Here is a 23,775-nt window from a genome sequence, read left to right on the forward strand (position 1 = left end):
AACCGTGGGCATTTTTGCATTAGATTTCTAACAATGGACATAAATGAGACCTGGACAGACAAGGCAGACGCAAAAGCTAAGCCGCTGCAGTTGAGACGGCAGGCCCGGGGATGGCCAGCGGGCAGCCGGTGCTCAGGGCAGGACACCCGCACAGACCTTCCGAGTCCTGGTTCTTGCGGTTGTAGTTCATGCGGAAGACGAAGGCTTCCAGGATGAAGGCCACGATAATGGTCATCACCACCTGGCCAGGGAGAGGCAGTATGGGTGTCGTGGCCCTTCCTCGCGGGGGTGGGGGAGGGGAGAGAATGGCTGTGACAGCGCCTACCATGGTCACGATGTAAAACGTCATGAAGTACAGGCGGCTCCAGTGGGAGGTCTGCGAGGTGACGCCTTCCTGGAGGGGGCGGGCAGGGAGTGAGCTTGTGGGCAGTATGGGCCACCATCTCCTGAGTCCGTCAGCCCAGGGCCAAGGCCAGGTGACACTCAGCTCTTCCCTGGCCCTCCCTGTGGGTGAGGGGCCCCGAGGAGGGGGCTCTTGCTCCTCGGATCTGAGCGCAGCCTCTGTAGCCTCAGACCCCAGCCGTCTTCAGCACGGCTGACTGGAGCCCAGGTCAGCACAGATAGTCTTCGGCTGGAGAGGATTTAAGGAATGCAGGGAAGAAAGCCTTCTCTCCCAGACTCTCTTTGCTTTATTTTAGAGACAGTCTGTGGACTAAAGCGATTCTCCGGCCTCAGCCTCCCAAGCAGCTGACACTACGGGTTCACACCACAGGGCCTGCCATGGCATACTGCTGACCAACAGTCAGATACCCAGAGGCTGTCAGGGGGCACAGGGAGGGGAGTCAGCCAGCGGCACAGAGCTGAGGGGTGGTGCCACCCACACTGGGGGGGGGGGTCTTCCATTAGAACATGATAAAAGACCCCACATCCTGTGGGGACGGGAAGAGAAATGGCTCCTGGGCCCTGAGGGGAAAAGAGGCGGAGCTTACCATGATGATGTACCAATTGTTGACAACGGTGAGTTCAAACAAGGTCACTGCAGGGGAAGTGGGGGTACGCCTCAGACCAATGTCAAAGGCCCTCTCTGTCCCTGAGTAACTGCTTGCAAGGAGGCCTGCCACCTAACCTCTCCCCCAAAAGGCATGTCCTTTGACGAAAGAGCCCATGGTGGGCTAGCTCTGGCTAAGGCTACCAGCGAGGAGAGAGCAGCAGACTTTACTGGGTATAAATGGGAGTCAAGAGGAGCTCTCCCTTCCCTCAAGAGGACAGTCCAGCACGGGGATATCCTCCCCTCATCTGGCTTTTGCAAGGAACCAGGGAGCAGGGAGGAGCCCCAGGACCTCCGTCGGGGGATGCATAACTACTGAGATGGCAGTGGTGTGCTGGGTCCCCTCTGCTGGCTCTGAGGCATGCCATGCTGACACGGCAGGACTCCAGCTAGGACCTCTTATGTCTCTGTCACTGTGAGCTCTGGGGCCTGGGCGAGCCTGGATCCGCCTGTTCTACAGTCCCACAGCACCACTGTAGAAGGGACCCCAGGAAGCACGCCCAGTGGCTATGGAGGGAAGCCTGACGAAGCTCTGAGCCAGACCGAGGCCAGGAATACCGGCTAGGACTCGCTCACCGAAGCTGTTGAGGATGTTGTCAAAGTTGTTGAGATAGTAATAGCCCTCCTCCACCTTGGTCTTGTTGCCCACTGTGTGATTGATGAATCGGTAGGCGTCGGCCACCGTGCTGGAGCTGACGAGGGAGACAAGAGGGCAGGAGGGTTACAAGATGACTGACCGCCTTCACTGGGACAAGCATGGAAACTGAGGTCAGCCTAGGGGTGTCCTTGCCTCTCCAAGCCACCCATATCTTGCCCTATGCACAGTTACTAGGTATGTCTGCAACCTGCAGAGGAGGAGGCGGAGGTGGTGCGAGATGGGGTGGGGGGCTCCTCTGCCCTCCCAGGCTCCCCTGGGGCACTACCCATGCATCCCCGCTTTGGCTCAGTTGCTCCACGTGGAGGGGACTGTGTTGGTCACCCTCCAGCTTTATACTCTTCTGCCATTTGTAAGAGTTAGGTGCCCATGACACCAGGGAGGTCACTCGCAAGGCTATGCCCTATGTCCCGGGCCTGATAGATACGTGATGGACCGTGAAGGAAGGCCGGAATGAGCTACGGTGACCATTGTTATGGACTCTTGGTGCAGCCATCAGCTAAATACATACGAGGGTCACTGGTGACCTATCGTCGCCCAACGATAGGCTGTGGGGGCAGTCGTAGCTGGACACAGAGATGGTGGGTCATGTTCATTTCCTTTTAGAGGGGAGGGGGAGGGGAACCCTCGCTCTTCATCCCTCAGCCCTGCCACCTTCTTGCCACGGGTCATCTCTCTGGTCTCTTGCCAGGTCCCAGTGTCTCCTGGGATGTATCAGGGGTGAGGGTTGCTCTGGTTCTGGGGAGGAGGTGTGTCAACCATGGCCTGAGCCCTGCTAGGGATGGGTGACGCTGGCCCCCACACTGTCACTCGGCTCTGTGTGCCCAGGCTAGCAGCAAAGCCCATGCCGGACAGGCCCAAAGCCACCGGAGCCACTTACTTGCAGCAGTTGGGAGACAGTCGCCCGTTGAAGAACTCCATGCCCACGATGGCGAAGGAATAGTAGAAGGTGAGCAGTGTGAGGCCGAGGCTGGGGAGGCAGAGGGACAGGGTAGTCAGGGTGGGAGGGAGGGGATGGGGCAGCTGCAGCGTGTCCTGGTCCCCCGGCACTGACTGCGGGAGGCATGCCCCTAGCCCTGGCCAAGTGACCATGGCAAAGTGTCTGCAGGGGAGGGGCCGCGTGGCTCATGGTGGGGGACGACGCTAGGGACAGATGCCCCTTGACCAGAGATGCACCCCTTACCTGTGAAGGTAGGCTCACAGGTGACCCCTTACCTGTGAACGTAGACACAGGTGGTAAGTTGACAGCTCCCTGCCCTCCGCACTAGACAATTCAGTCAGGCCAGTGCTGCCGAGGGGGACCTGCAGGGTCCAGAGTCTGTCTCTTTGAAGACCACCCCCAAGCCCCTGAATCCAGCCTTCCTGAGATTCCTCCTTGTTCCCACTTCCCCGAACCCCTACACGAGCCTCGTGCGGCCTGGACCTGCAGGCTGGGAGGCGGGCAGTACCTGGCCATTCGCGGCAGCAGCTCGAACATGGTGTCCAACACATTGCGGTAGCGTTTCTTCAGCTTAAATAACCTGAGCGACGAGAACAACGTTGCTGGGACCGCAGAAGCAGGGGCAAGGCCACACAACCCCTTCCTCAAATCGGCCAGAATCTTGTAAGCCCTCCTTTTCCCCACGTCAAGACAAGGCTGAGAAACCTTGCACAGCTCAGCTGAGCTCACTTCCCTGGGGACTCATAAACTGTGGCATTGGACGGGACAGACCCGGGACACTGAGACTCTCTGAGGAGCCATAGACTGGGCTAGCCTCATCATGTCATGAGGTTTTTAAAAAGCAGCAAGTCCCCCACTGGAGTGGAGAGAAGAAGCCAGAAGCTCAGATAACACAAGCTCAGGAAAGGAGATGCACAATCAGACAAGCTCAGAAAAAGGGTGCACAATCAATCAATCAATCAACAGCTCTCGCTGGCCTGGAAGGAATGGCAGAGTGGGGACATGGTAGGCAGACATGGCAGCTCTGACTCCAGAGTCTCCAAGAGCTTAAGCCCTGAGGCATATAGGTAAGTGGGATCCCACTGGGACCTGAAAAAGCCGGGTGTCAGGAATAGAGTGCCCAAGATCATAGGTTGAAACAGGAAAGAGCGACAACCAGGAACGTCCCTCCACTCCCTCAAAAGTAAGACAGCCCTCACTAAAGACAGTGTGCCTCTTCCTGGGCTGCAGGCTGGGCTATTCTGCCCATCGAGAGCACTGTGTGTCCCTATCCTGAATAGCTCAGGCTAAAGACAGAGGCCCTGTCACCAGCTAGCAAATCTCATGGGCTAGTCCCAAGAGTCCCCACCCCACAATGCCCGTTGCCCGCTTCCAAGCCCTGCAGGTCACCTCAGCAGCTGAAGGGGACGCAGGACCACAATGAAATAGAAGGGCTCCATGTTGAGTGTCAGCGCGAGCAGTCCCAGGAAGGCGAACGCTGTGACCGAGAAATCGAACCTGGGGCCAGGGAAGAAGCCAGTTTGTCGGTGACGTTCCAGGCTTCCCTTCCACAATTTCCTCCCGCAGCCCTGCTCTTGGCTGGCTTCCACGGAGACCTGACCAGCTACAGCACACAGCGGGGCGTGCGCCTCCCTGGTGTGCTCAGGACGATGCCCTACAGCTGGCCATCCACCAGCCATAGCTCAGGTGTGAGGGTCATCCTTGGGCATTCGGACCCCAGGGACCTTCACGTGTGACACACAAACTTTTAGCCCTTTTGTCTTTTATTCTTGTGTGTGTGTGTCACTTTGATATGGTGTCTCTGTGTTGCCCAGGTAGAACTTGGACTTCTGGGTTCAAGGGATAAGCCCTCTACCCGACCCTAAGTAGAGATGACAGAGGGGGCCACCACCCTAATTTCTTCCCGCTCTGGCTGGTTGTATTTTGATGATTCAAGTCCTCATGAGTGTGGTCTGACTTCACACACGAGTTAACTTTAACTCAAGGAGGGTGCATGGCCTCCAGAGCCACACTGAGGCCAAATGGTCCTTTTCTTTTTTTCTTTTCTTTTTTTTTTTTTCTTTTCTTTTTTTTTTCTTTTCTTTTTTTTTTTCTTTTGTTTTGTTTTTTTTTATTTTATTTTATTTTTTTTGTTTTATTTTTTTTTTATTTTGTTTTTTTTTTTTGTTTTTTTTTTTTTTTTTTTGGTTTTTCGAGACAGGGTTTCTCTGTGTAGCCCTGGCTGTCCTGGAACTCACTCTGTAGACCAGGCTGGCCTCGAACTCAGAAATCCGCCTGCCTCTGCCTCCCGAGTGCTGGGGTTAAAGGTGTGTGCCACTGCCCCGGCCTAATGGTCCTTTTCATTTGTTTTGGTTTTTGTTTGTTTGTTTTTAAAAGGATCTCACAGCTGGGTGGTGGTGGTGTATGCCTTTAATCCCAGTACTCGGGAGGCAAAGGCAAGCATATCCCTGTTGTATTTGAGGCCAGCCTGGTCTACAGACTGAATTCCAGGACATCCAGGCCTATTACAGAGGAAACCCCTGTCTCAAACAAAACAATCAGGGTCTGGCAGAGCCCAGCTAGGTGCAAACATCTAGCTGTTTGCTGGGAGTGACCTTGGACTCCTGATCTTCCCGCCTCCACCTCCTGAGTGCTGGGATGACAGGCCTGTGTTGCCTGCCAGACTGGCTCTGCCCCCGGGCTTCTTTCACTGCCAGCCAAGAGGAGGTGACCATCTGTGGCCCTTGTGAAAGAGACAAAGCTTGATGACTATGAAGAGCCAGCTCTGGGGACAGTGGGAACCAGTGAGGACTATGTGGGTGGCCCCAGAGGCTTTAGGTAAGAGCACCAGAGCGGTCTTGAAACACAGGCAGATAGAATTTGCGGCCCTCTGAACCTCCAGCGGTGTCCCCAGAGCCACCTGCCCTTCCGGTGTGGGGAAGATGGCCGACATGGACATCTCTGCCTCGGGGTGACCATGTGCTCTACTTACAGGTTCCATCCAGAGGACAGGTACTCCACAGGGCCCAGGCCAGCCACCTTCATGAACAGTTCAACTCCATAGACTAAGACAAGAGGGGGAAGTCAGGGGCTGATCTGGGCTCTCCCCAGCCCACTGAGGGAGAAAGAAGGCCAGCTAAAGGCCAGGCTGAGGGACTTGGTTGAGGGCCAGCTAGAGGCAAGACTGAGGGACGTGGTGGAGGGCCAGCTAAAGGCCAGGCTGAGGGACATGGTAGAGCACCTTATATGACCAGGGGCCAGTAAGAAGTACATGAATTTGAAGCAGGGTAAAAGGGTCAGACTAAACCTCTAAGATGGGGGGTCCTTCAAGGCTCTGTTTTAGGGAAGGGCCATAAGATGCTGTAGCCGGTTGGGGCTCTCACAGTTAGTTGGGTTAAGCCAGCAGCTGGGCAGAGCCACTCAGCACACTTACTGGTAAGAAACACGAGGTAACTCCAGGGCACGTGCTTTGAGATGAAATTCCCACCTAGAAGACAGAGAGGTGGCAGACATAGCATAGCGGTTTCGGTCAGTCAGGGGCTCTGTGTAAAGCAGGGAGGGGCCCCAGCCAGAGCTCACCTTTCAGCATGAAGGTCTCCACCAGGATCCAGACACCGTTGACAGCCACCACCAAGTCTGCGATAGAGAAGCCATGAGAGGGAGTCAGAGGGATGGGCCTGCAGGCCTGCGGGGCTATGGGTAGGACCGCCTGGGGGAGTGAACAGAGCTGGCCTGGGCCACACATCATTCCCCACTTCTGCTTAGAGTTCTCACTATGGACCAGAGAATCAATTGGGGAATTCCTTTGGGAAACAGGTGGGAGTGGCTAACGGCACAGTTTAGATCCCTAAGGCAACTGGGTTCAGATGAGTCCAAATTGTCAACTGAGACAGCCGGTATGCGTGGTTTGTCTGCCTTTAAAATGACTGTGATGCTAAGACCAGTTGCTCCCGTAGGGGGCCTGGGTTCAGTTCCCAGGACCCAGATGGTGGTTCACAACCATCCATAACTCCAATCCCAGGGATCTGACCTCTTCTGACCTCTGAGTGCTCCAGCACACACGTGATATACACAGATACAGAAGCAGGCAAAAAACTCATAAAATAAAATAATAAAGTAAAGGTAAAACTTTTTTTCTCTCTCTCTCAAAATGACTGCCTGAATGACATCACAGTCTCGGATTTTCCACCCAATCGTCTCCCTTCTGCAGAAAGCCTAGGAACAGTCAGTGCCGAGCAGTGAACCCTCTACCCCTCAGACTGTGGTCTCTGAACATCATTTTCTTCTCAGAAGGAAACAGAGCTCCTCGGCCAGACAGACATGGAAGCTCTGAGAGCTTCCCTGCGGGAGCTGCCACAGCCCCTCTGGCTGCCGAGTACCTGAGATGCGCTGGGGACTTGAACCTCCGAGTGATACTGGGGGAACCGGGGACTTCCTGTGTGCCAGGTGAACACTCTACCACTAAATAGTATATCCGGCCCCTGAATGTTTTTTCTTCAGAAACTTGCTGTTGGGCCAGGCCGGCCTTGAACTTGTGACAATCACTCAATGGGACTACAGTCATGAGCCACCACACTCAGCTTGGTCCCCCTCCCCAAACCCCCCCCCCAACTGCCTTAGATGTTGCTATGGCTACCATGTCAGACCATAATACTCTGGACTTCAGCACCAAATTATAAGGACTTAGGTTTGTGGGAAACAGGCGGTGTAAAAACAGACCCGCTTCCTTAACTGAGCACAGTGACGGACTCAGGTCTACTGTGAAAAAGCATTCTGAAGCAGGAGGGGCCCTATCAACACTGCGCTCCCAAAGGACTCAGGCCTGCAGCAGAGACACAGAACTGAAGTAAGGGAGCCGAGGACCAGGAAGTAACCACATGTGATCAGTTCTGCACGTAATAATCGTAAGAAGTGTGGCGATCCGGGGACGCCTAGATCTCAGAATTTTGCTCTTCACTTGTTTGTTCTAGTACTGGGGACAGAACCCGGAGCTTGGCACCTTTCTGATCTCTTGTCTCCCTCTACCTTCAAGAAGGAAGGGCTCGGGAGGACAGGGGCCCAGAGCTGTGGTGGTTCACACTTACACATGAAATACTGGAAGGCCTTGGAATTCACGAGGATGTTAATCCCTGTTGGAAGAGAAGGAAATGTAAAGGTTAGAGGGTCAGAGGTAGGCCGGGCACGGGTGTGGGCCTCTAGCCCTAGCACTCAGCGCTCGGGAGGCAGAGGCAGGCGGATCTCTGAGTTCGAGGCCAGCCTGGTCTACAGAGGGAGTTCCAGGACAGCCAGGGCTACACAGAGAAACCCTGTCTCGAAACAAGACAAACCTGGCCTTCGACTGAAAGGTGACTGTCCCATGAAGAACAGCAGGCGTCTGACTTGCACTCTCTTTTACTTATTTGTTTGTTTATTTTTGAAATGGAGTTTACTGTGTGGTCCAGAATGATATCAAACTTGCCATCTTCCTGTCTGAGCCTCTGCAGTGCGCTGGTTATGGGTGCACTGCCTGGCCCTTGGATTTTGGATTATTGATCAGGGTCCTTCCTGCTCCTTCCGGAGCTAACTGCTTACTTCCCAGCTTGGTCCCACACACTCACCTTTGAAGATGAGGAAGGCTGTCCGGGGAAGCTCGTCAAACCAATGTTGTCTGTTCTTCTTTGCCTGCAGTGCAGAGGACCCAGGGGAGATGAGGGCGGGGCCAGGGAATAGAACCTAGCCTAGACCTCCACAGGGGCTAGCCTCCGGCTCCTGCTGCTAAACTAGGAATGGCAGTGACATTTAGAGACCTGGATGGTAAGTTGGATGGGCTGAGGTCCATGTCTGAACCATATATGGCTCATGTCTCTGAGAAGCCTTGGGAAGGCTGGGTCACGGGGTCTGGATTCCTGCGGAGGCTGAGGTACATGCACCATTGAAGGCTGAGCCCTCCTCACCTGCTGGGTGCCGATGCAGGGACACTCACCTTCCACTGCAGGGCAGCAACTTCGTAAATGTCATAGAAGTCCTTCAGGCTACCACAAGCAAAGTGAAAGGACAGTCACAGGCAGGCCTGTCACACATGTGACACTCACACTCTGTTCCCCCCACCTGCCTAAGGCTGTCTCTCACAGGAAGATAGAAACCTTACGGGATCTAACCTGGCAGCAACCTGGCCCCACAGAGGCTGCCCCTGAGGGGACTGACAGAATAGTGATCTCGCTCAATGCCCTCACTTTCATAGCAGGGGAAACCCAGCTGAGAGAGCAGCACCCTTTCTGAGGAGCCTCAAGGCCAGCACTGAAACCGGATATCTCTCCAGCTCAGTCCCTCCAAGCTTTGGTGTGCCCCGTGCATGCATGTGTGCGGGGGTGGGGTGAAGGGGGGAACGCTTTCCTTTAGGTCAGAGGACAACATTTAGGGGTTGACTCTATCCTTCCACCATGTGGGTCCCAGGAACGACACTCAAGTCATCAGGCTTGGCAAAGGCGCTTTTACCTGCTAAGCCATCACACCCTCTCCTGTATCATCATCATCGACAAGATCTGAAATAGTCCAAGCTGGCCTTAAACTCTCTACATAGCTGAGGGTGGCATTAAGTGTCCAATCCTCCTGCCTCAGGCCATAGAGACATGGATCATCACACCCAGCCTCAAATATTTCTTTTCAACCAAACTGGACTGAAACAGACTATTTTGCCTTTTGTGGCTTGTAAGAGATTACCAAGGAACATGACCCTGTGAGAGTCTCCGTGTAACCTGCATCTCTGGAAGGCCTCCCTGCGCTCACCTCCTAAGGCCCAGAGCCGCTCCACTACAGGACGGAAAGTTCTGGCCAGGCTGCCCCAACGTGGCACCTGGCCCTTACCTGAGCAGAGGTGTGTTGCTCTGATTCAGGGCCTTGAAAGTCAGGAAGCGCTCCCGAGCACTCATCCGGGGCTTGTAGAAGCGCATCAAGCCTTCAAACTGTGTGTAGGAGACACCGGCCGGCCTCTGTGGGACAGGGAAGGAGGTGCCATAGGACAGGGGGACTCAGTGAGGAGGTGGCACCTGCATTTCTCCCACGAGCAGTGTGGCAGCCACAGGGTCACTAGCTCTGCCAAGCCAAAATGGTTTTTTGGTAGGGAGAGAGAATGAAGTCCCTCTCTGTGACCCTGCCCCCACTTGTCCTACCCGTTGGCTGACGAGCAGGCGGTAGGCGTGCTGAATGGCGGTCCGCTTGTGCAGCAGCAAAGACTTGAACTTGTGCTTTTCGATGTCGTTGAAGGTGTCGAACACCACGGCCAGGAGCTGTAAAGGACAAACAAGGAGTCCTTGGCTGCCCTAAGTGAGCCTGAAGGATCCAGAGGTCACCCTCTGTCCCCATACAGGGCTTTCATCTGGGTCCCCCTCGGTGGAGGACTGAGGAGACCCTCTGGTGGACTGTACTGCCCAGGACAGGAACGCCTGCTTGACAGCCGAGAACATGAACTACTGTTCTTTGCACATTTCTTTCCCGAAGTCACTATTGCTGGGTTTTCCTCAGGACCCTCTCCCATTCCCCTAGCTCCAGAGGGCAGGCCAGGGGAAGAGGCCATATGGACTTTGACCCTGGGGCCGCCGCTGCCTCCTCCTCCTCCTCCTTCTCTTCTTCTTCCTCCTCTTCCTTCCAGGGTTACTTTCCCTGTGAGTCACAGCTTCATGTGGGGCTCCAGGAATAGCAGGGAGAAGAAAACCTGCATTCCAGGAGGAAACATTCTAGAACTGCCCCCAGAGCAAAATCAGTTTATTAATGAGAGGGACGGAGGAGGGTGAGGAAGACCTGAGAGACATTCTGTCTTTCAAAGCTGTTCTGAGTGAGTGCTCCTGTTCCTTCTAAGGCCTCTAAGATCAACACACAGTCACAGACAGACAGACAGACAGACAGACAGACAGACACACACACACACACTGCTTCCCACGCAGATGGAAGGCGAATATGTCTCTACCATGGGCCGCATAGGCGAGACTTTAGGGTGTGTGAGCAGACAAGCTCTGTCGTAAGTTTGCTCAGTCCTATGGTTGGGCTGTTCCAAGGAGAGATGAGCTACAGATGAGAATAAACACTGGGGTATGGCTAGGTACCAAAAAAAAAAAAACCCCAGCTTACTAAAAATAATCACTGTGTGTACACACATGTAAGTATGTGTGTGTCTGTGTGTGCCCACATGCTACAGTGTGTGTGTGGCGGGGGGGGGGGTGTCGGAGGACAACTTTTGGGGGTCCGTCTACTCAGGCTGTGAGGCTTGTAGAAAAGTGCCTTTACCTGCTGAGCTATCCCACTCTCTCTTAGAGTTTTCAGACACAGTCTCACTGTATAGCTATGGCTGGTCTGAAACTTGCTATCCCCCTGCTTCACCTCCTGCGTGCCAGGGTTACAGGCCTGTGGCACCAGGCCCAAGTCTTCCCTGCTAGTCTGACTTGGTGCCAGCTACATGGAAATTCTCTGACTTTCCCTCGTTCTAGTCATCGGACCATCTGTATCCCAGAGTCCCGCCTCTTTCTAGAGGGGGAGTGTTGAGAGGCAGCCTGGCGGCGCTGTGCCACCCCCTTTCCGTACAGTTTCCTGTGGCTGTCCACACTCCCATCATCCCTGTGCGATGGAGTCTCTGTGAAAACAGAGTCTGGGGTGCTTCCAAAGAGCCTTTCATGGGGAGGTTCCTGCAGGGGGACATCTGGAGAGGGCGGGAGGGCGTCCACTGTGCCCAGGCAAATCTCCATCTGGACTCCTTGCAGTTCCTTTCTGATAAAGCTGCAAACACCTCTCCCTAGTTCTGTGAGTCACTTGAGAAAAAATGATTGAGGAACCCTGATGTGTAGCTAGTGAGCCAGAAGCAAGGGGGAACCCCAGTGCTTACAGCCGCCTGAGGTTCGGGGATCAAGCCTCTTGACCTGTGGGTTCTGGCACTGTCTGCACATCTGTTGGGCAACAGCTGCTAGAAACACACACACCTGTGTGACCACACATTGACCTCAGGGACTGAGGAGCATAGCGTGTGGCTGGTCCAGGACCTAAGTGCAAACTATCTGGGGTTCTTCACAACCATTTCCTACCCACCTCTGCACTGACCTAATGTCAGTGGTTATTAAGGAAATCCTTCAGAAGGTACAAACAGAGCATCGACGTAAAGGCCAAGAACACCCTCAGCCAGCACAGGAGGTCCACGGGAGGACCTGTCTTCTCCTTCATGGCGTTCCCACCAATGTATTTGAAAAGTGTCTTGATTTATGACATCCTTTGTTCTGTTTGGACAAACTCTCATGGCAGAGTTACCACGGGAACACGGGGTTTGGGGTAACCTCGAGCTGTGTTCCCAGGCCACCACCACTCATATTTAGTTTCAGAGTAAACAGTCTCCTATCCCTACAGAGGTGAGTGGAAGTGGACAGCATCACACTGAACTGGCTTGAGAACATCAGTCAGCATCTGCTGTAGCGTTGCTTGCTGACTGGTGGGAGAAGCCCCTCACCTTGTAGGGTTTCTGCAGTCTCCCGAGACTGTGGTGAAAGCAGAGGAAAAAGAGTCTGCTTCTCCTGGTACTTCTCAGTAGGTGACAACTTAAAATCACTACAGGAGGGCTGGAGAGATGGCTCAGTGGTTAAGAGCCCTGACTGCTCTTCCAGAGGTCCTGAGTTCAATTCCCAGCAACCACATGATGGCTCACAACCATCTGTAATGGGATCTGATGCCCTCTTCTGGTGGGTGTCTAAAGAGAGCAATGGTGTGCTCACATACATAAAATAAATAAATAAAATCTTTTTTAAAAAAACACTACAGGAGGCAGCTGGTGTGTTACTTTGTGGTGTGAGGGAGGGAGGGAGGGAGGGAGGGAGAGAGGGAGGGAAGGAAGGAAGGAAGGAAGGAAGGAAGGAAGGAAGGAAAGAAGGAAGGAAGGAGAAAAGAACATAATTCTTTGTTAAGTCTTCACATTTTCAGATTTCACCAGACCACACAGAGAGAGTATTTCCGCTCCTTGTCTTCCTCTTGATTGTAGTAATGCCTGTGTGTGCCTGAGCATATGTGCGGTTAGCATGTGTGTGCAGGGGCCCTCGGAGGTCAGAAGAACTGAGTCGTCACTGTAAGTGCTGGGAGCCAAGCCCCAGGTCCTCTCCAAGGGCAGTGAGCTGCCCAGCCGGCAGAACATTTGCCTAATATGGACGAGGCCCCCAGTTCCATCCCCAGCACCACAGAAAGCCAAGAACTTGGCCAACATCTGAGAGGATTTGGGTTTGATTCACGGCACCACAAAACCCAAAGGCTAAGGGACGCCCTGGTCTCTGCTCACTCCGCTGTTGCTGCGGGTGTTGGTCTAGTGTTGGCTATAGTCTGTGATGCTAGAAAACATCCCTGGTGGCCCTGAGCCACAGCCAGTGTCTCTGCAGCATCAGTGTGTGGGGGGGGAGTTTCGTGCCCCTCACAGGATGCACTCTGCATAGACTTTTCTCATGATCCACGAGAGAGCTGGCAGAAGTTCCTTATGCACGGAGGGACAGGATGCAGTGCCAAGCTATTCTGAGCTGTGTGGTGATAGGCACACCTGTAAGTCTGACACTCAGCTGCCTCCCCTGCAGATGAGGGTAACAGAACCATAGCAAGGCAGGTGCTGGATCTGTGTACAGTCCTCTCTGCGCAGAGCCTGGCTGGCTTCGTTAGGGCAAAGTTTTTACTGTGAGGCGGGGAAGATCCAGCACCATCTACAAAGTGGTGGCACAGAGCCTCCCCGGCCACCATCCTCATAGCATTCTGCAGGGCGCCACACCTGACTGTGGACCTGGGACACACCTGCTGGGTCTCCCCACGTCTCCGTCCGAGGGGCCCACTACTGCAGTGGAGCCGAGAGGGACACTCACCAGGTTCATGATGAAGTACAGCTCAATGGAGAGGTACACAATGAAGAAGACGCACGACCAGGGGTTCCGGGAGTAGGAGGGCATCATGACATCTGGAAAGCTGTGTGGCGGAGGGACAGCTTAGCCTCTAAGGATGCACCCTGTGAGAGACAGCTGCTCCCCCGCACTCCCAGACAGCCCCCTTCCCTGTGTGCACTGAGACTAGGGCGGGGGTAGGGGGTGAAGACAGACATCCCTGGGCTGGAGTGAGGACAGAGGTCAGTGGTGGGAGTGACCCCAGACTTACTTGGCTGTGGTGAGGAGGACGAACAGGTTGACGATGCTGTTCTCCAGGGTGTTGAAGTACTGCAAGGGAAGGGAGAGGATGTGTTGCCAGGCCTGGACAGTCACCTCCTGAGCGCCTTTCCCCCTTCTGCCTCAGAACACAAGGGGCAAGAGGGCAGAGGTGGGAGGCTGCACTTTCTGAGCCCGCACTGATGGAAAGAGCAGGCTATCAACTAAGGGGGTGAGGGAGTTTCCCGGGGTGTCACGTGTCCCTGTGAGGACTCTGCCAGGATGCCCCAACGTTCCAAACCTGATCCTGGAAGCTTTGCCCGTAAGAACAGCAAAGGGGTGTCCCTCGTCTCTCAGGGGAAGTGGTGGCTCGGGTCTGAGGGACAGGGACTCTTGGGAACTGGAAACCAAGCAGGGTGCCCTTCCTAACATGGCCAGGTTCCTCCCGGCTACCCTGTCTGACGGGAAGGCCTCCCTATAGACAAGGGACCAAGAACTCATTACTTACGGGATCAGAAGGGTTCGTGGAGAATAAGTAGAAACCTAGAATGTGGTAGAAAAACAGACCCGGAGTGGAGTTAGAGCAGAGCCAGGGGAAAGGCTGGGGGAGGGCACTAGGGTGCGGTGATGACTGCAGGGCTCTGGAGAACACACGTGCTGGCTAACGGGGGTCATGCCGCCGCATGCAAGCCTGATGACACCTAGGTAGTGCTGGCTCTGTCAAGTCTATTCTTTAAAAAGGGCTGGAAATCTGGTTTATTATATATCATCATCATCATCATCATCCAAGTTCGAATTTTAAGCTGATGGTTTGAGGTTTTCAGACTAAACAAATCCCATCTGTGGGCTGGATCATAGAGGCAGGCTGTTGATAGAGTGTCTCTGTGCTCCGAGGACACTGCAGCCAAGCCATGCAAGAGGCAAGCCAGGCCTTGGGCAGGGGTATTACTCCTTCCTCAGGAGACTGAGGCAAGACAGTCAAGGGTTCTAAGCCAGCCGGGGCTACACGGTGAGACCCAGCTGCCCTGGGGCGCCATGGGGATGTAGTGAGAAGCGCTGGGGTCTGGATGTGGGGATGTGGGGATGTGGGGCACTCACCGAGGATGGCAAAGATGATCATGAAGAAGAGCAGCAACAGGAGGATGTCCATGAATGGTGGCAGTGACTGGAAGATCTGCCGCAGGTTGCTGGGGAGAGAGATGGACGGCTGAGGGGCGGCAGGGGTGGGAGGGAGGACGAGCTGGTGGAGATGCTCTGGTATACTTGACCTACTGACCCAGGAGGGCACCATGCTTAGCTTAGTCCTAATGTACCTCCACACAGCAGGTGACAGGGACAACAACAACATGTGTGTGTGTACGTGTGTGTATGCGTGTGCGTGTGTGTGCAGTCATCTCCACTGGGTGACAGTCCCTTAAGAGGGAAGGCATGGCAGGAATCTATACCACCTGGAAGACTAAGGTCACCTTCCACAGTAAGGAGGGGGCATGCACGTGCCCCCCTCCCCCAACACACACACACACACACACACACACACACACACACACACACACACGTACTAAGCTACCCAGTCCCAGGATAGTTGTTTCTAGCTTTGGGCACAAAGGATCAATTCCCTGCCGTCAGCAGGTCCCTGGCCAAGTAACCACATAGTCTCCAAAGATGGATTTAATTCTGGGTCCGGTCAGCTCTGGGTTCAGGGCCATGGACTGGGTGGGAGGAGCCTGCAGGACAGGGCTGAGAAGTCTGCCTGAAGCTACTGTTGTAGGCTGGAGAAGTGACACACCCAGACAGGGGAGGGCTTCACTCCCCAGAAATGCCTTACCGTCGCACACCGCCACAATACCGACAGTCCACCAGGAAAATGCAACGTAGTGCCCGGGTTACACGTACATGGGATGTCTGCCGCACCAGCACCACAATGGCCTCGATGAACTGCACCACAAGGACAGATGTCTGGGGATGACAGGTCAGAACACACTTAGCTCCCTGACCCAGACTCCAACGTACAGAGCAGACATGGTGAACACAGCCCACAGGGATCAGAAGGGCTCCTTCCATTTCTGCCTCTCTCAACAGCCAACAGTGAGCCCTTGGGTGGCCAGTACAGATGCGTGGTCTGAGATGAAGCTGGTGTGCAGGTCCTCTTGGCAGGAAAACACCACCCCGGGTGCCCACCAATGTTTTCCTGACAACCTCACTGCACCAGGAAGCCTTTCAGGACTCAGCTCATTCCAGCTCTGCTCATTTGGGGATGTGGAAGAAGGAGACAAGGGGACTTGCCCCCACATGACCCTACAGGTTCCTGGCATATGCAAATCATCTCACTGGGCTACACTCCAGAGCATACTCTGGGGCCAAGGGGATTTTAAATGGAGAGGTAGACACAGATGTGACAGGGACCCAGGAGCAATCACTGCAGTGGAATGGACAGATGGATCCATTACCTTGACCATGGTGCGTTTGTGCCGGACGAACGTGTGGAAGCCCAGCCACCGTAATTTCATGCAGAGTTCAAATACCACCACCATAAGGGCGAACAGCTCCAGGGTGGCGTGGACCTGCACAGAGGTGAAAAACAGCTTCAAGGAGACCATCCATGGCACCTCCCCTCTCCTGGGACTTCTCCTGGGACACGGACACGCACATGCGCACGCGCACACGCACACACACAAGGCTTGGAGATAGAGCTTTTCCCAGTCAGCTAAGAATAACCCTGACATTCAAAAGATAGAAATGCAGACCCACATAGTATAAAGTTAGGAAGGAAGGAGTCTGAGGCTCTAAAAGAAAAAAAAAAAAGAAAGTCTTGTTCTGGGGAGAACTGTGTAGTACTTATTTTAAAAATCCACAAAAGGCACCCAGGAAACAAAGACAGGGATTAAAAACAAAAAGAAGGCGAAAGACGCCAAATGTAACCATCATCGGCTTCTAAGCCAGCTTCGAGGGCTGGGGAGATGGCTCAGTGGGTAAAGACCCTGGCATTCCATCCTCTGAACCCATATACAGACAGAAAGAGAACCCTCTCCACACTTGTCTGACCCTGTATTTGTGCCATGGCATGAGTGTGGGTACACACACACACAGACACTCACATACAGACACTCACACTATACAAATGTACTCACAGGCACTCACACTCACAGATACTCACACACACACACACTCACACAGACACACATAAACACACAGACCCTCAGACACTCACACAGATACACTCAGACAGACAGACAGACAGACAGACACACACACACTAATAACTAATTTCTTTTAAAAAGCACATATGAACAGCCAACTCTCTAACTCTTCCCCAGAGGATGGAAGGACAGCGACCCCCAAGAAGATCCACAGTGGGGCTTCACCCACATTGACGTGGACTGTGGCTCTCCCAGGCCTGACCACAGGGTAGCCCATTGAGACAGGCCTCTAAGTGAGCTCTGCAAGGCCCCAGCCTGTCCAGCCTGTTCACAGAGTCACTGGGAAACAGAAGTGTAGCCGCTCCAGCTGGGAGCAGGGAGCAGCTGCACCATCTCACTATGCTTCTAGAATGTTCCGCCTTAGGCCCCCTGTAATCACTAACAGGGTGCCATGGCTCCCTTTCCCAGGGCACTCACGTAAGCGTGGAGCTTGAGCACAGGGACGGCGGGTGACTCGCACAGGGACAGCAGCAGCAGGAGCAGGGCCGTGAGCAGCTCCATCATGTAGAAGAAGTGGTTGTGTACGAAGAGGTAGGCCGCCAGCGCCCTGGCATCCTTGGGGTGGGTGAAGAACTTGTCGTTGTTCTGGCCTTCCTGCAAAGATGAGAGAACCTGAGCACAAGAGCACAGGGGGTTGGGGGGGGGGAAGAGAGTGGGGCAGGTCACAGAGGCTAAAACAAGGCTCAGGCCATAGACAGGTTAGCTACACCTCTGCCTGATAATGGCTCAGGAGCTGCTGGCTTAAGTCAGCTGAGCCAAGAGGTCTCCGGAGACCTTGGAGAAGTGTCTGATCCTTACAGGGGATGTAAAGAGTCTATGCATAGGCCAAACTAGCAGTCTGGGCCAGGTTTTCCTCAGCCTTCTCTGTGGGCACCATAAAGTTCCTTGCCTTCTGCAGCAATGGCAAATAGAAAAAGGCTGGAGCTTCCCAAAGTTCGAAGATAGCGGAACTTAATGCCAGGAATCTGATGGCCGGCACACCAAACAGTGGCCACAGGACATTAAGTCATAGGCAGTATCACTTGGGAGGAGCTATGCCCAGTGAGACTTCTTTAGTGCATAGCCCTGCCCAGCAGCTATGCCCAATGGGACTCCTATAGTGCACAGCCCTACCCATTAGAACCCCTGTTGCCTCCTGTGTATACTTAGGTCCTTGCTTAGGGTTTTTTTTTTTTTTTTTTTTTTAAACATGGGAGACTGAAGCAACCCAACTTTACCTTGGACAGACTCCAGGACACCCGTCAGTGCCCTGTGATGCACAGAACAGTCCTCCCCCCCATCCCCCAGGAACAATGCACCACAAATGCCACAGTAAGGAGGCCGGCACCTCACTCACTCACACCTCGGTGGCTCAACGTCCCAGAGAAAAAGGTTGCGACAGATTCCCACATCCGGGGATGCAGTGAGAAAGTAATCACACTGGGGGACCACCCTGCCTTCCCCATGACCCGCTTCCCCTTCCCAGGAGGCCATGGCCGTAGCTGACAGGAGATTCAGCTGACTCTCTAAAGCCGTGTGCTGCTAATCTCGTCTCGTCGGTAACGGAAGACAAACCGCAGGCCAGACAGAGGAAGCAGAGGTAGGTCATGCCCAGGGGAGGCCGCGGAGCCCTGTGGTCTGAGCAGGGTGGCGTCTCCTACCACCTCACCGCAGCCTCAGGGGCACAGAAGGCCCTGAAGCTTCTGCTTTAAATTATTTTTTTTTAAAAAAAAAAATGCAATTCTTGTGCAATTTTTCCAACCAACGGCTTAGGGAAGAAGGTGTGGCAAGAGACAGCCTCAGAAGAGGCTCAGCTCCCAACTCCGGGATCCATAACCACCCAGAGGATGCTGGGAAGGGGGCGTTTGTCTCCACCAGCAAAGACGGGCTGAGCATACACATCACAGGATCTCACTCAGCTCCCAAAGAGAGCTCTGGGCTTGTGTACAGACTGCCCACCCCAGGCCTCTGCTCTCTGGGGTTCAAGTCTCCAGGGCACCAGAACCTCATGGTACCCAGGGTGAGCGAGAAAGTTAACAGGCAAAAGGTAAGAGCAGAGGAAGCCGCTGGCAGCACCCAGAGCTTTGATGCACCCAGAGCCTGCATCCCACATACACTGGGACTGGGCCATTTTCCTGAATGGCTGCAGGAGGTGCACACTTGAAATCCCAGCAGTCCTGAGGCAGAGGCAGGCAGTGCTCTGTGAGACTGAGGCTAGCCAGGTCTAAATAACAAGTTTTGGTGGAAGCCAGGGCTACACAGTGAGACCTGGTTTCTTAAACAAAAGGGAAAAAAATTAAGTTGCCTGAAACTATCTGAATTTATGTAACAAACATGTAATAGTTTTAAAGAAAAGTATTGCTTAAAAAAAAAAAATCCTGAAATACTACCAGCCATGGTGGCACATGCCTTTGACTCCAACACTCAGGAGACAGAGGCAGGAGATTCCCTGTGAGTTCCAGACTTCATAAAGTGACCCTTTCTAAAAAAAAAAAAAAAAAACCTCTCTCATGAACTATCAGGCCAAACAGCAGCAACAAGAGGAGACCAGACCATGGAGTCACCCACTGCATGAACAGCCCTGTGCTACGATGCAAGACAGACAAAATACTCCCTCATGGCTGGGTCTGTGTGTATAGTCCTGGAAGCCAGAAGGGACGGACTGAGGACTTGAGCAGACACAGCCACAAATGGGGCTCAGAGGAGGACCCAGCACACAAGCTCTATGGCACAACCAGGTGAGCTCCCCACCCTCATCCTCCCCCCCCATCCCCATCCTCCCCCCCACCCCACCCCCGCATCTAGTCTGGAGCATGGACAACCATACAGACCACAGCCATGCTTCTGAGCTTTGGAGCTGAGCATGTCCCTCCCCCTCACTCCGCCCTCCAGTGCCCACCCCCAGGCACCGACCCAGACACACTAACCTGGAGGTAGATTGCTGCCTCTTGGTAATTCATCTCCCAGTTGTGTCCAGTGGGACTGGAAGGGGAACGGTCGGCCTCGGGGACCAGACTGGGAACCTGGGAGTTATGGACGCCGTGGCTGCCCCCATCTGTGTTTGGAGAGCGGGGAAACTCAGAAGCTGAGGTGGTTTGAATAGGAAGAGCCCTCATACATGCTTTCTTTTGAATGCTTGGCTCAGGGAGTGGCACTAGTAGGAGGCGTGGCTTTGTTGTAGGAAGTGTGTCACTGTGGGGGCGGGCTTTGAGGTCTCCTATGATCAAGCTACACCCAATGTGGCACAGACTTGCCTAGGTCATGGTGTCTCTTCACAGCAATAGGACACTGACTAAGACAGAGGCCAGGCTTAAGATACCACAGAACCGCTCAGAATGAGAGGGCCCAATCAGTAGTCAGTCTGTCAGTGTGCCAACCTGTACTGCAAGCAACAAGCATCAGGGTGGCTGGTCAAAAATACTTTCTCTTAAACAGGAAAAAAAAATAATAATGTACCAGCAAGATGGCTCAGTAGATAAAGGTGTTTTTCATCAAGCCGGATGACCCGAGTTCACTCCCGGGGACACCCGTGGTAGGAGGACAGGCATGTAGACACGCCAACCCCTTCAATAAACAAATATATGCAATTCTCTTAAAAAGAAAAGCCAACCCCTTCAATAAACAAATATATGCAATTCTCTTAAAAAGAAAAAGAAGCCCGGAAGACCAAAGGGAGTCGGGGAGGGAACGGCTAAACCTACACATGTCTATATATATTTAGAAAAAGAAACGCAGGAAGAAAAACAAGAAAGAATCTGGTTGTCTAGGAGGGTTGAGGGCAGGCAGAAGGGAGGGATCGCTGCATAGACTTTTGACTTTTGGAAGCTTGTGGAGATCCAGCTGAGTCAAACATTTAATCAAAGTGAGTTCTCTCCCCTCCCCCCAGGGGGGTAAGGACCACCAGTTGCCTTCCTGCCTTCCTGCTTGCTCCTACCCCTGCTCATCTCTCCCCGACCCCCCCCCCCCCCCCCCCGCTTTGTTCCAGCCCAGTGCCCTCTCCCACCCTCGGCCACAGTGTTTGGCTTGGACAGAGGCAGCTCTGGCTCACAGGCAGCAGACCCAGGCTTGCCAGCAAAGCCGGAAAGCATGGTGAGCACTGGAGCCAGCCAACTGGAGCCGAGTTTGGCGCCTGTCCTGGGTCAGCTGGGAAAGAGGCCCTCTTTCTGTGCTCAGGCTGCCTCAGAAGGAAGGCTCAACGGGACCCTTTTGACTTCCAAAGCTCGTTAGCCTGGCTTGTCACAATATCCGGTATCTCCTGATCCCCTGGGTGGATTTGAACACAGAGCAGTGAGTCCCCACACAGTTAATTTACTAAGAAGAAATTAATCTATGACAGTCTGGTTCCCCACATCCCATGGCAAATGAGGTTTCAATAGGAGGAACCCGATGTGTAGGTACTGTTCTTTGCACGGCTGGCGGGAAGCAGCTGTGTGGTGCACATAGCCACACAGGCTAGGACAGAAGAGGCCAGGGTTGCTGGGATCCCCAGGTCCCAAGATCTCTCTAACCTGGAAATGCAGGCCAGGGTCACTGGGTACGGCCATCCACAAGGCTCTCCCCACAGATTTATAAAACCACATGGAAGGGATCGTTGACACTAAAACATACATGTTTTGAAGTGCACAGCTTGACAGTTGTATTTTTGGAGGTGTTGGGAGTGGAACCCAGGCCCTTGTGGGGACTCTGTCGCTGAGCTACGTCCTCAGCCCAATGGCATGTTTCATGTCTATGCACACTTGTAAAAGCAGCAGCTAAATCAAGAAGTTAAACAAATAGGGGCCTGGGCAGCTTAGGCCTGGAGTTCCGGCTTTGTGAGAGGCAGGAGAACTGCAAACTCAAAGCCTGTCTGGGTTACAGAGTTCAAGTGCAGCCCAAGACTTGAAATCTCTGCCTCAGAATAAAATGTAGGACCCACTGAAGAAATGGCCCAGAGGATTAGGTAAAGGCTTTTGCTGCCAAGCTTGATGACCTGAGTTCAACTCCCAGGACCCACCATGGACAAAGCAGAGAAGTGATCCCCACCGTGGCCTCTAACTTCCCCATGTGCAGGATGTACAAACGGACATGGTAAAATAAACATGTGTTAGGAGTTTAAAAACAAGCCAAGTCTGATGGCACATGAAGCCCTTTAAGGCCAAGGCTAGCCTGGTCTATATAGCAAGGTCAGATCAGGCAGGATAACAAGACTTAGATGGATGGATGGATGGATGGATGGATGGATGGATGGATGGATGGATGGGTATGTACATACATACATATGTCAAACGTAAAAGTGGGCCAGACATAGCAAGATGCTGTCTCAAACATGCAAGTTAAAAGCAAGTAGGCCGGAAGCGCAGCTCAACAGGAGAACGCTGGCTTCGTGTGCACAGGCTCACAGCCAATTCCCAGCACCATAGAAACTAAACTAAAACAATAAAAAGAAGAAAGCCAGGTGGTGGCAGCACACACCTTTAATCCCAGCACTTAGGAGACAGATCTTTGAATTCAAGGCCAGCCTGGTCTACAGAGTGAGTGAGTTCCAGGAGAGCCTGGGCTACATAGAGAGACCCTGTCTTAAAAGACCAAAAATACATAAATACACAAATCTAAAGAAAGGGGTGAAAGAGCCATGGCTTCCTCTGCCTCCCGTCTGGCCACACTCAGCCGCCACCCTGCCAGATGCCCCTGCACGCCTTACAACACTCTGTGAGAGGACAGAGCTTCACTGCAGTCTGTGCGTCTGCCTACTCCCCTCAGTCTACACAATCTGAAATGCATCCATGCTGTGTGGCCTGTCAGTCAGTCCTGGGTTACTGAGTATACTCCATCCTGTAACTGTGTCCTCAGGTATCCAGTGTCCACCCCGACTTCCACTGATACTGACTCGGTGTAACCTCTGAAGCACAAACTAGGCCAGGCACGGTGGCTGGCCCAGTGCAATCCCAGCGCTTTGGGGACTGGGGAAGGAAGATCCTAACAAGCTTGGGTTACAGGGAGACCCTGCCTCCAAAAGAAGAAAAACCCACCAAACAAATTCCCAGTGATAATCATTCTCAATTCCCACCAGCTGCCTGAGCCATACTGAGCTTCACAAAACCAACAAAACACACAAACTAAGAAACCAACCAACAAAAGCAGGCAGGCAGATGCAAGTGGCCTGGGAAACAAGAGCAGCTCTCGGACTGTGCCTGAGGCCCGGCTCCAAGAGAACAATAGCAAGGTCAGCAAAAGTAAGCCTCTCCCTTTGCCTTATGAGCCACAGCCCACCAGCCAGTCCGGCTTGCACTAAACCAGACAAACACCTACAGGGCCTGGCTTGTGCACCAAGCACTTCACCAACACAAAGTGGCTTCCTCCTCATGAGGGAGAGAGCAACGCCTTCTGCACTTCCGCAGCTGGCCCGGAGTCCAGATGTGAGCAACTTTGTCTGGACTCAGAGGATGGATGATGGGGTTCTTGGGGTGTGCCCAGGGAGCTCAGGCTGGCGGAGGAGCACAGGCCCTTTGTGAGGAGGAAGAATGGGAGTGTACTGTCCTAGGCCTGTAACTGCACAGGCCACAGCTGAATCAACAAAGGCCGAGGGGGCCTCAGGAAGTTGACAGGCCCCGCCCCTAGGATCAAAATGATTCCACAGATTCCTGCTTCAAAACCCTCCCTTGTCTGGCCACTGACAACAAGCACCAGATACTGTATAAAATAGGTACATGTGTCAGTTTAATTGTCTTCTTGTAGTGGTTTTTTTTTTAATGGTTTTTCCAGACAAGGTCTTAGGGCAGGACATCATTACAAAAACAAGTCCACAGAAGCGCCTTGGCTGTCCTTGAACTCTCTCCATAGGGCAGGCTATTCCTACCAGCTACCTGAGCTATCCTGAGCTT

At 53.4% G+C, this 23,775-nt stretch overlaps 1 protein-coding gene across 4 annotated transcripts in view; it reads right to left on the reverse strand.

The window, feature by feature from the left end:
• The window catches only part of Tpcn1 (two pore segment channel 1), a 50,256-nt gene that overhangs the window by 3,757 nt on the left and 22,724 nt on the right, over positions 1-23,775 (reverse strand). For 2 of the 4 annotated variants that reach the window (XM_076922628.1, XM_076922629.1), the window contains exons 3-25: positions 19,843-19,970; positions 17,354-17,530; positions 16,187-16,300; positions 15,565-15,695; positions 14,838-14,926; positions 14,248-14,282; positions 13,753-13,811; positions 13,467-13,566; positions 9,771-9,887; positions 9,466-9,590; positions 8,585-8,633; positions 8,220-8,283; positions 7,707-7,751; positions 6,202-6,258; positions 6,056-6,109; positions 5,615-5,687; positions 4,033-4,140; positions 3,152-3,223; positions 2,584-2,673; positions 1,625-1,740; positions 990-1,036; positions 326-394; positions 157-241 (exon numbers count right to left, since the gene is read on the reverse strand). In XM_076922628.1, the coding sequence (XP_076778743.1) occupies positions 157-241; positions 326-394; positions 990-1,036; positions 1,625-1,740; positions 2,584-2,673; positions 3,152-3,223; positions 4,033-4,140; positions 5,615-5,687; positions 6,056-6,109; positions 6,202-6,258; positions 7,707-7,751; positions 8,220-8,283; positions 8,585-8,633; positions 9,466-9,590; positions 9,771-9,887; positions 13,467-13,566; positions 13,753-13,811; positions 14,248-14,282; positions 14,838-14,926; positions 15,565-15,695; positions 16,187-16,300; positions 17,354-17,530; positions 19,843-19,970 (2,004 nt within the window). Of the gene's footprint in view, positions 1-156; positions 242-325; positions 395-989; positions 1,037-1,624; positions 1,741-2,583; positions 2,674-2,886; positions 3,006-3,151; positions 3,224-4,032; positions 4,141-5,614; positions 5,688-6,055; positions 6,110-6,201; positions 6,259-7,706; positions 7,752-8,219; positions 8,284-8,584; positions 8,634-9,465; positions 9,591-9,770; positions 9,888-13,466; positions 13,567-13,752; positions 13,812-14,247; positions 14,283-14,837; positions 14,927-15,564; positions 15,696-16,186; positions 16,301-17,353; positions 17,531-19,842; positions 19,971-23,775 lie in introns of those variants that run through there. The other 2 variants (XR_013107034.1, XM_076922630.1) reach the window with 2 other exon arrangements.

The sequence above is a fragment of the Arvicanthis niloticus genome, chromosome 24, assembly GCF_011762505.2.
Source record: "Arvicanthis niloticus isolate mArvNil1 chromosome 24, mArvNil1.pat.X, whole genome shotgun sequence".
NCBI lineage: Eukaryota > Metazoa > Chordata > Mammalia > Rodentia > Muridae > Arvicanthis > Arvicanthis niloticus.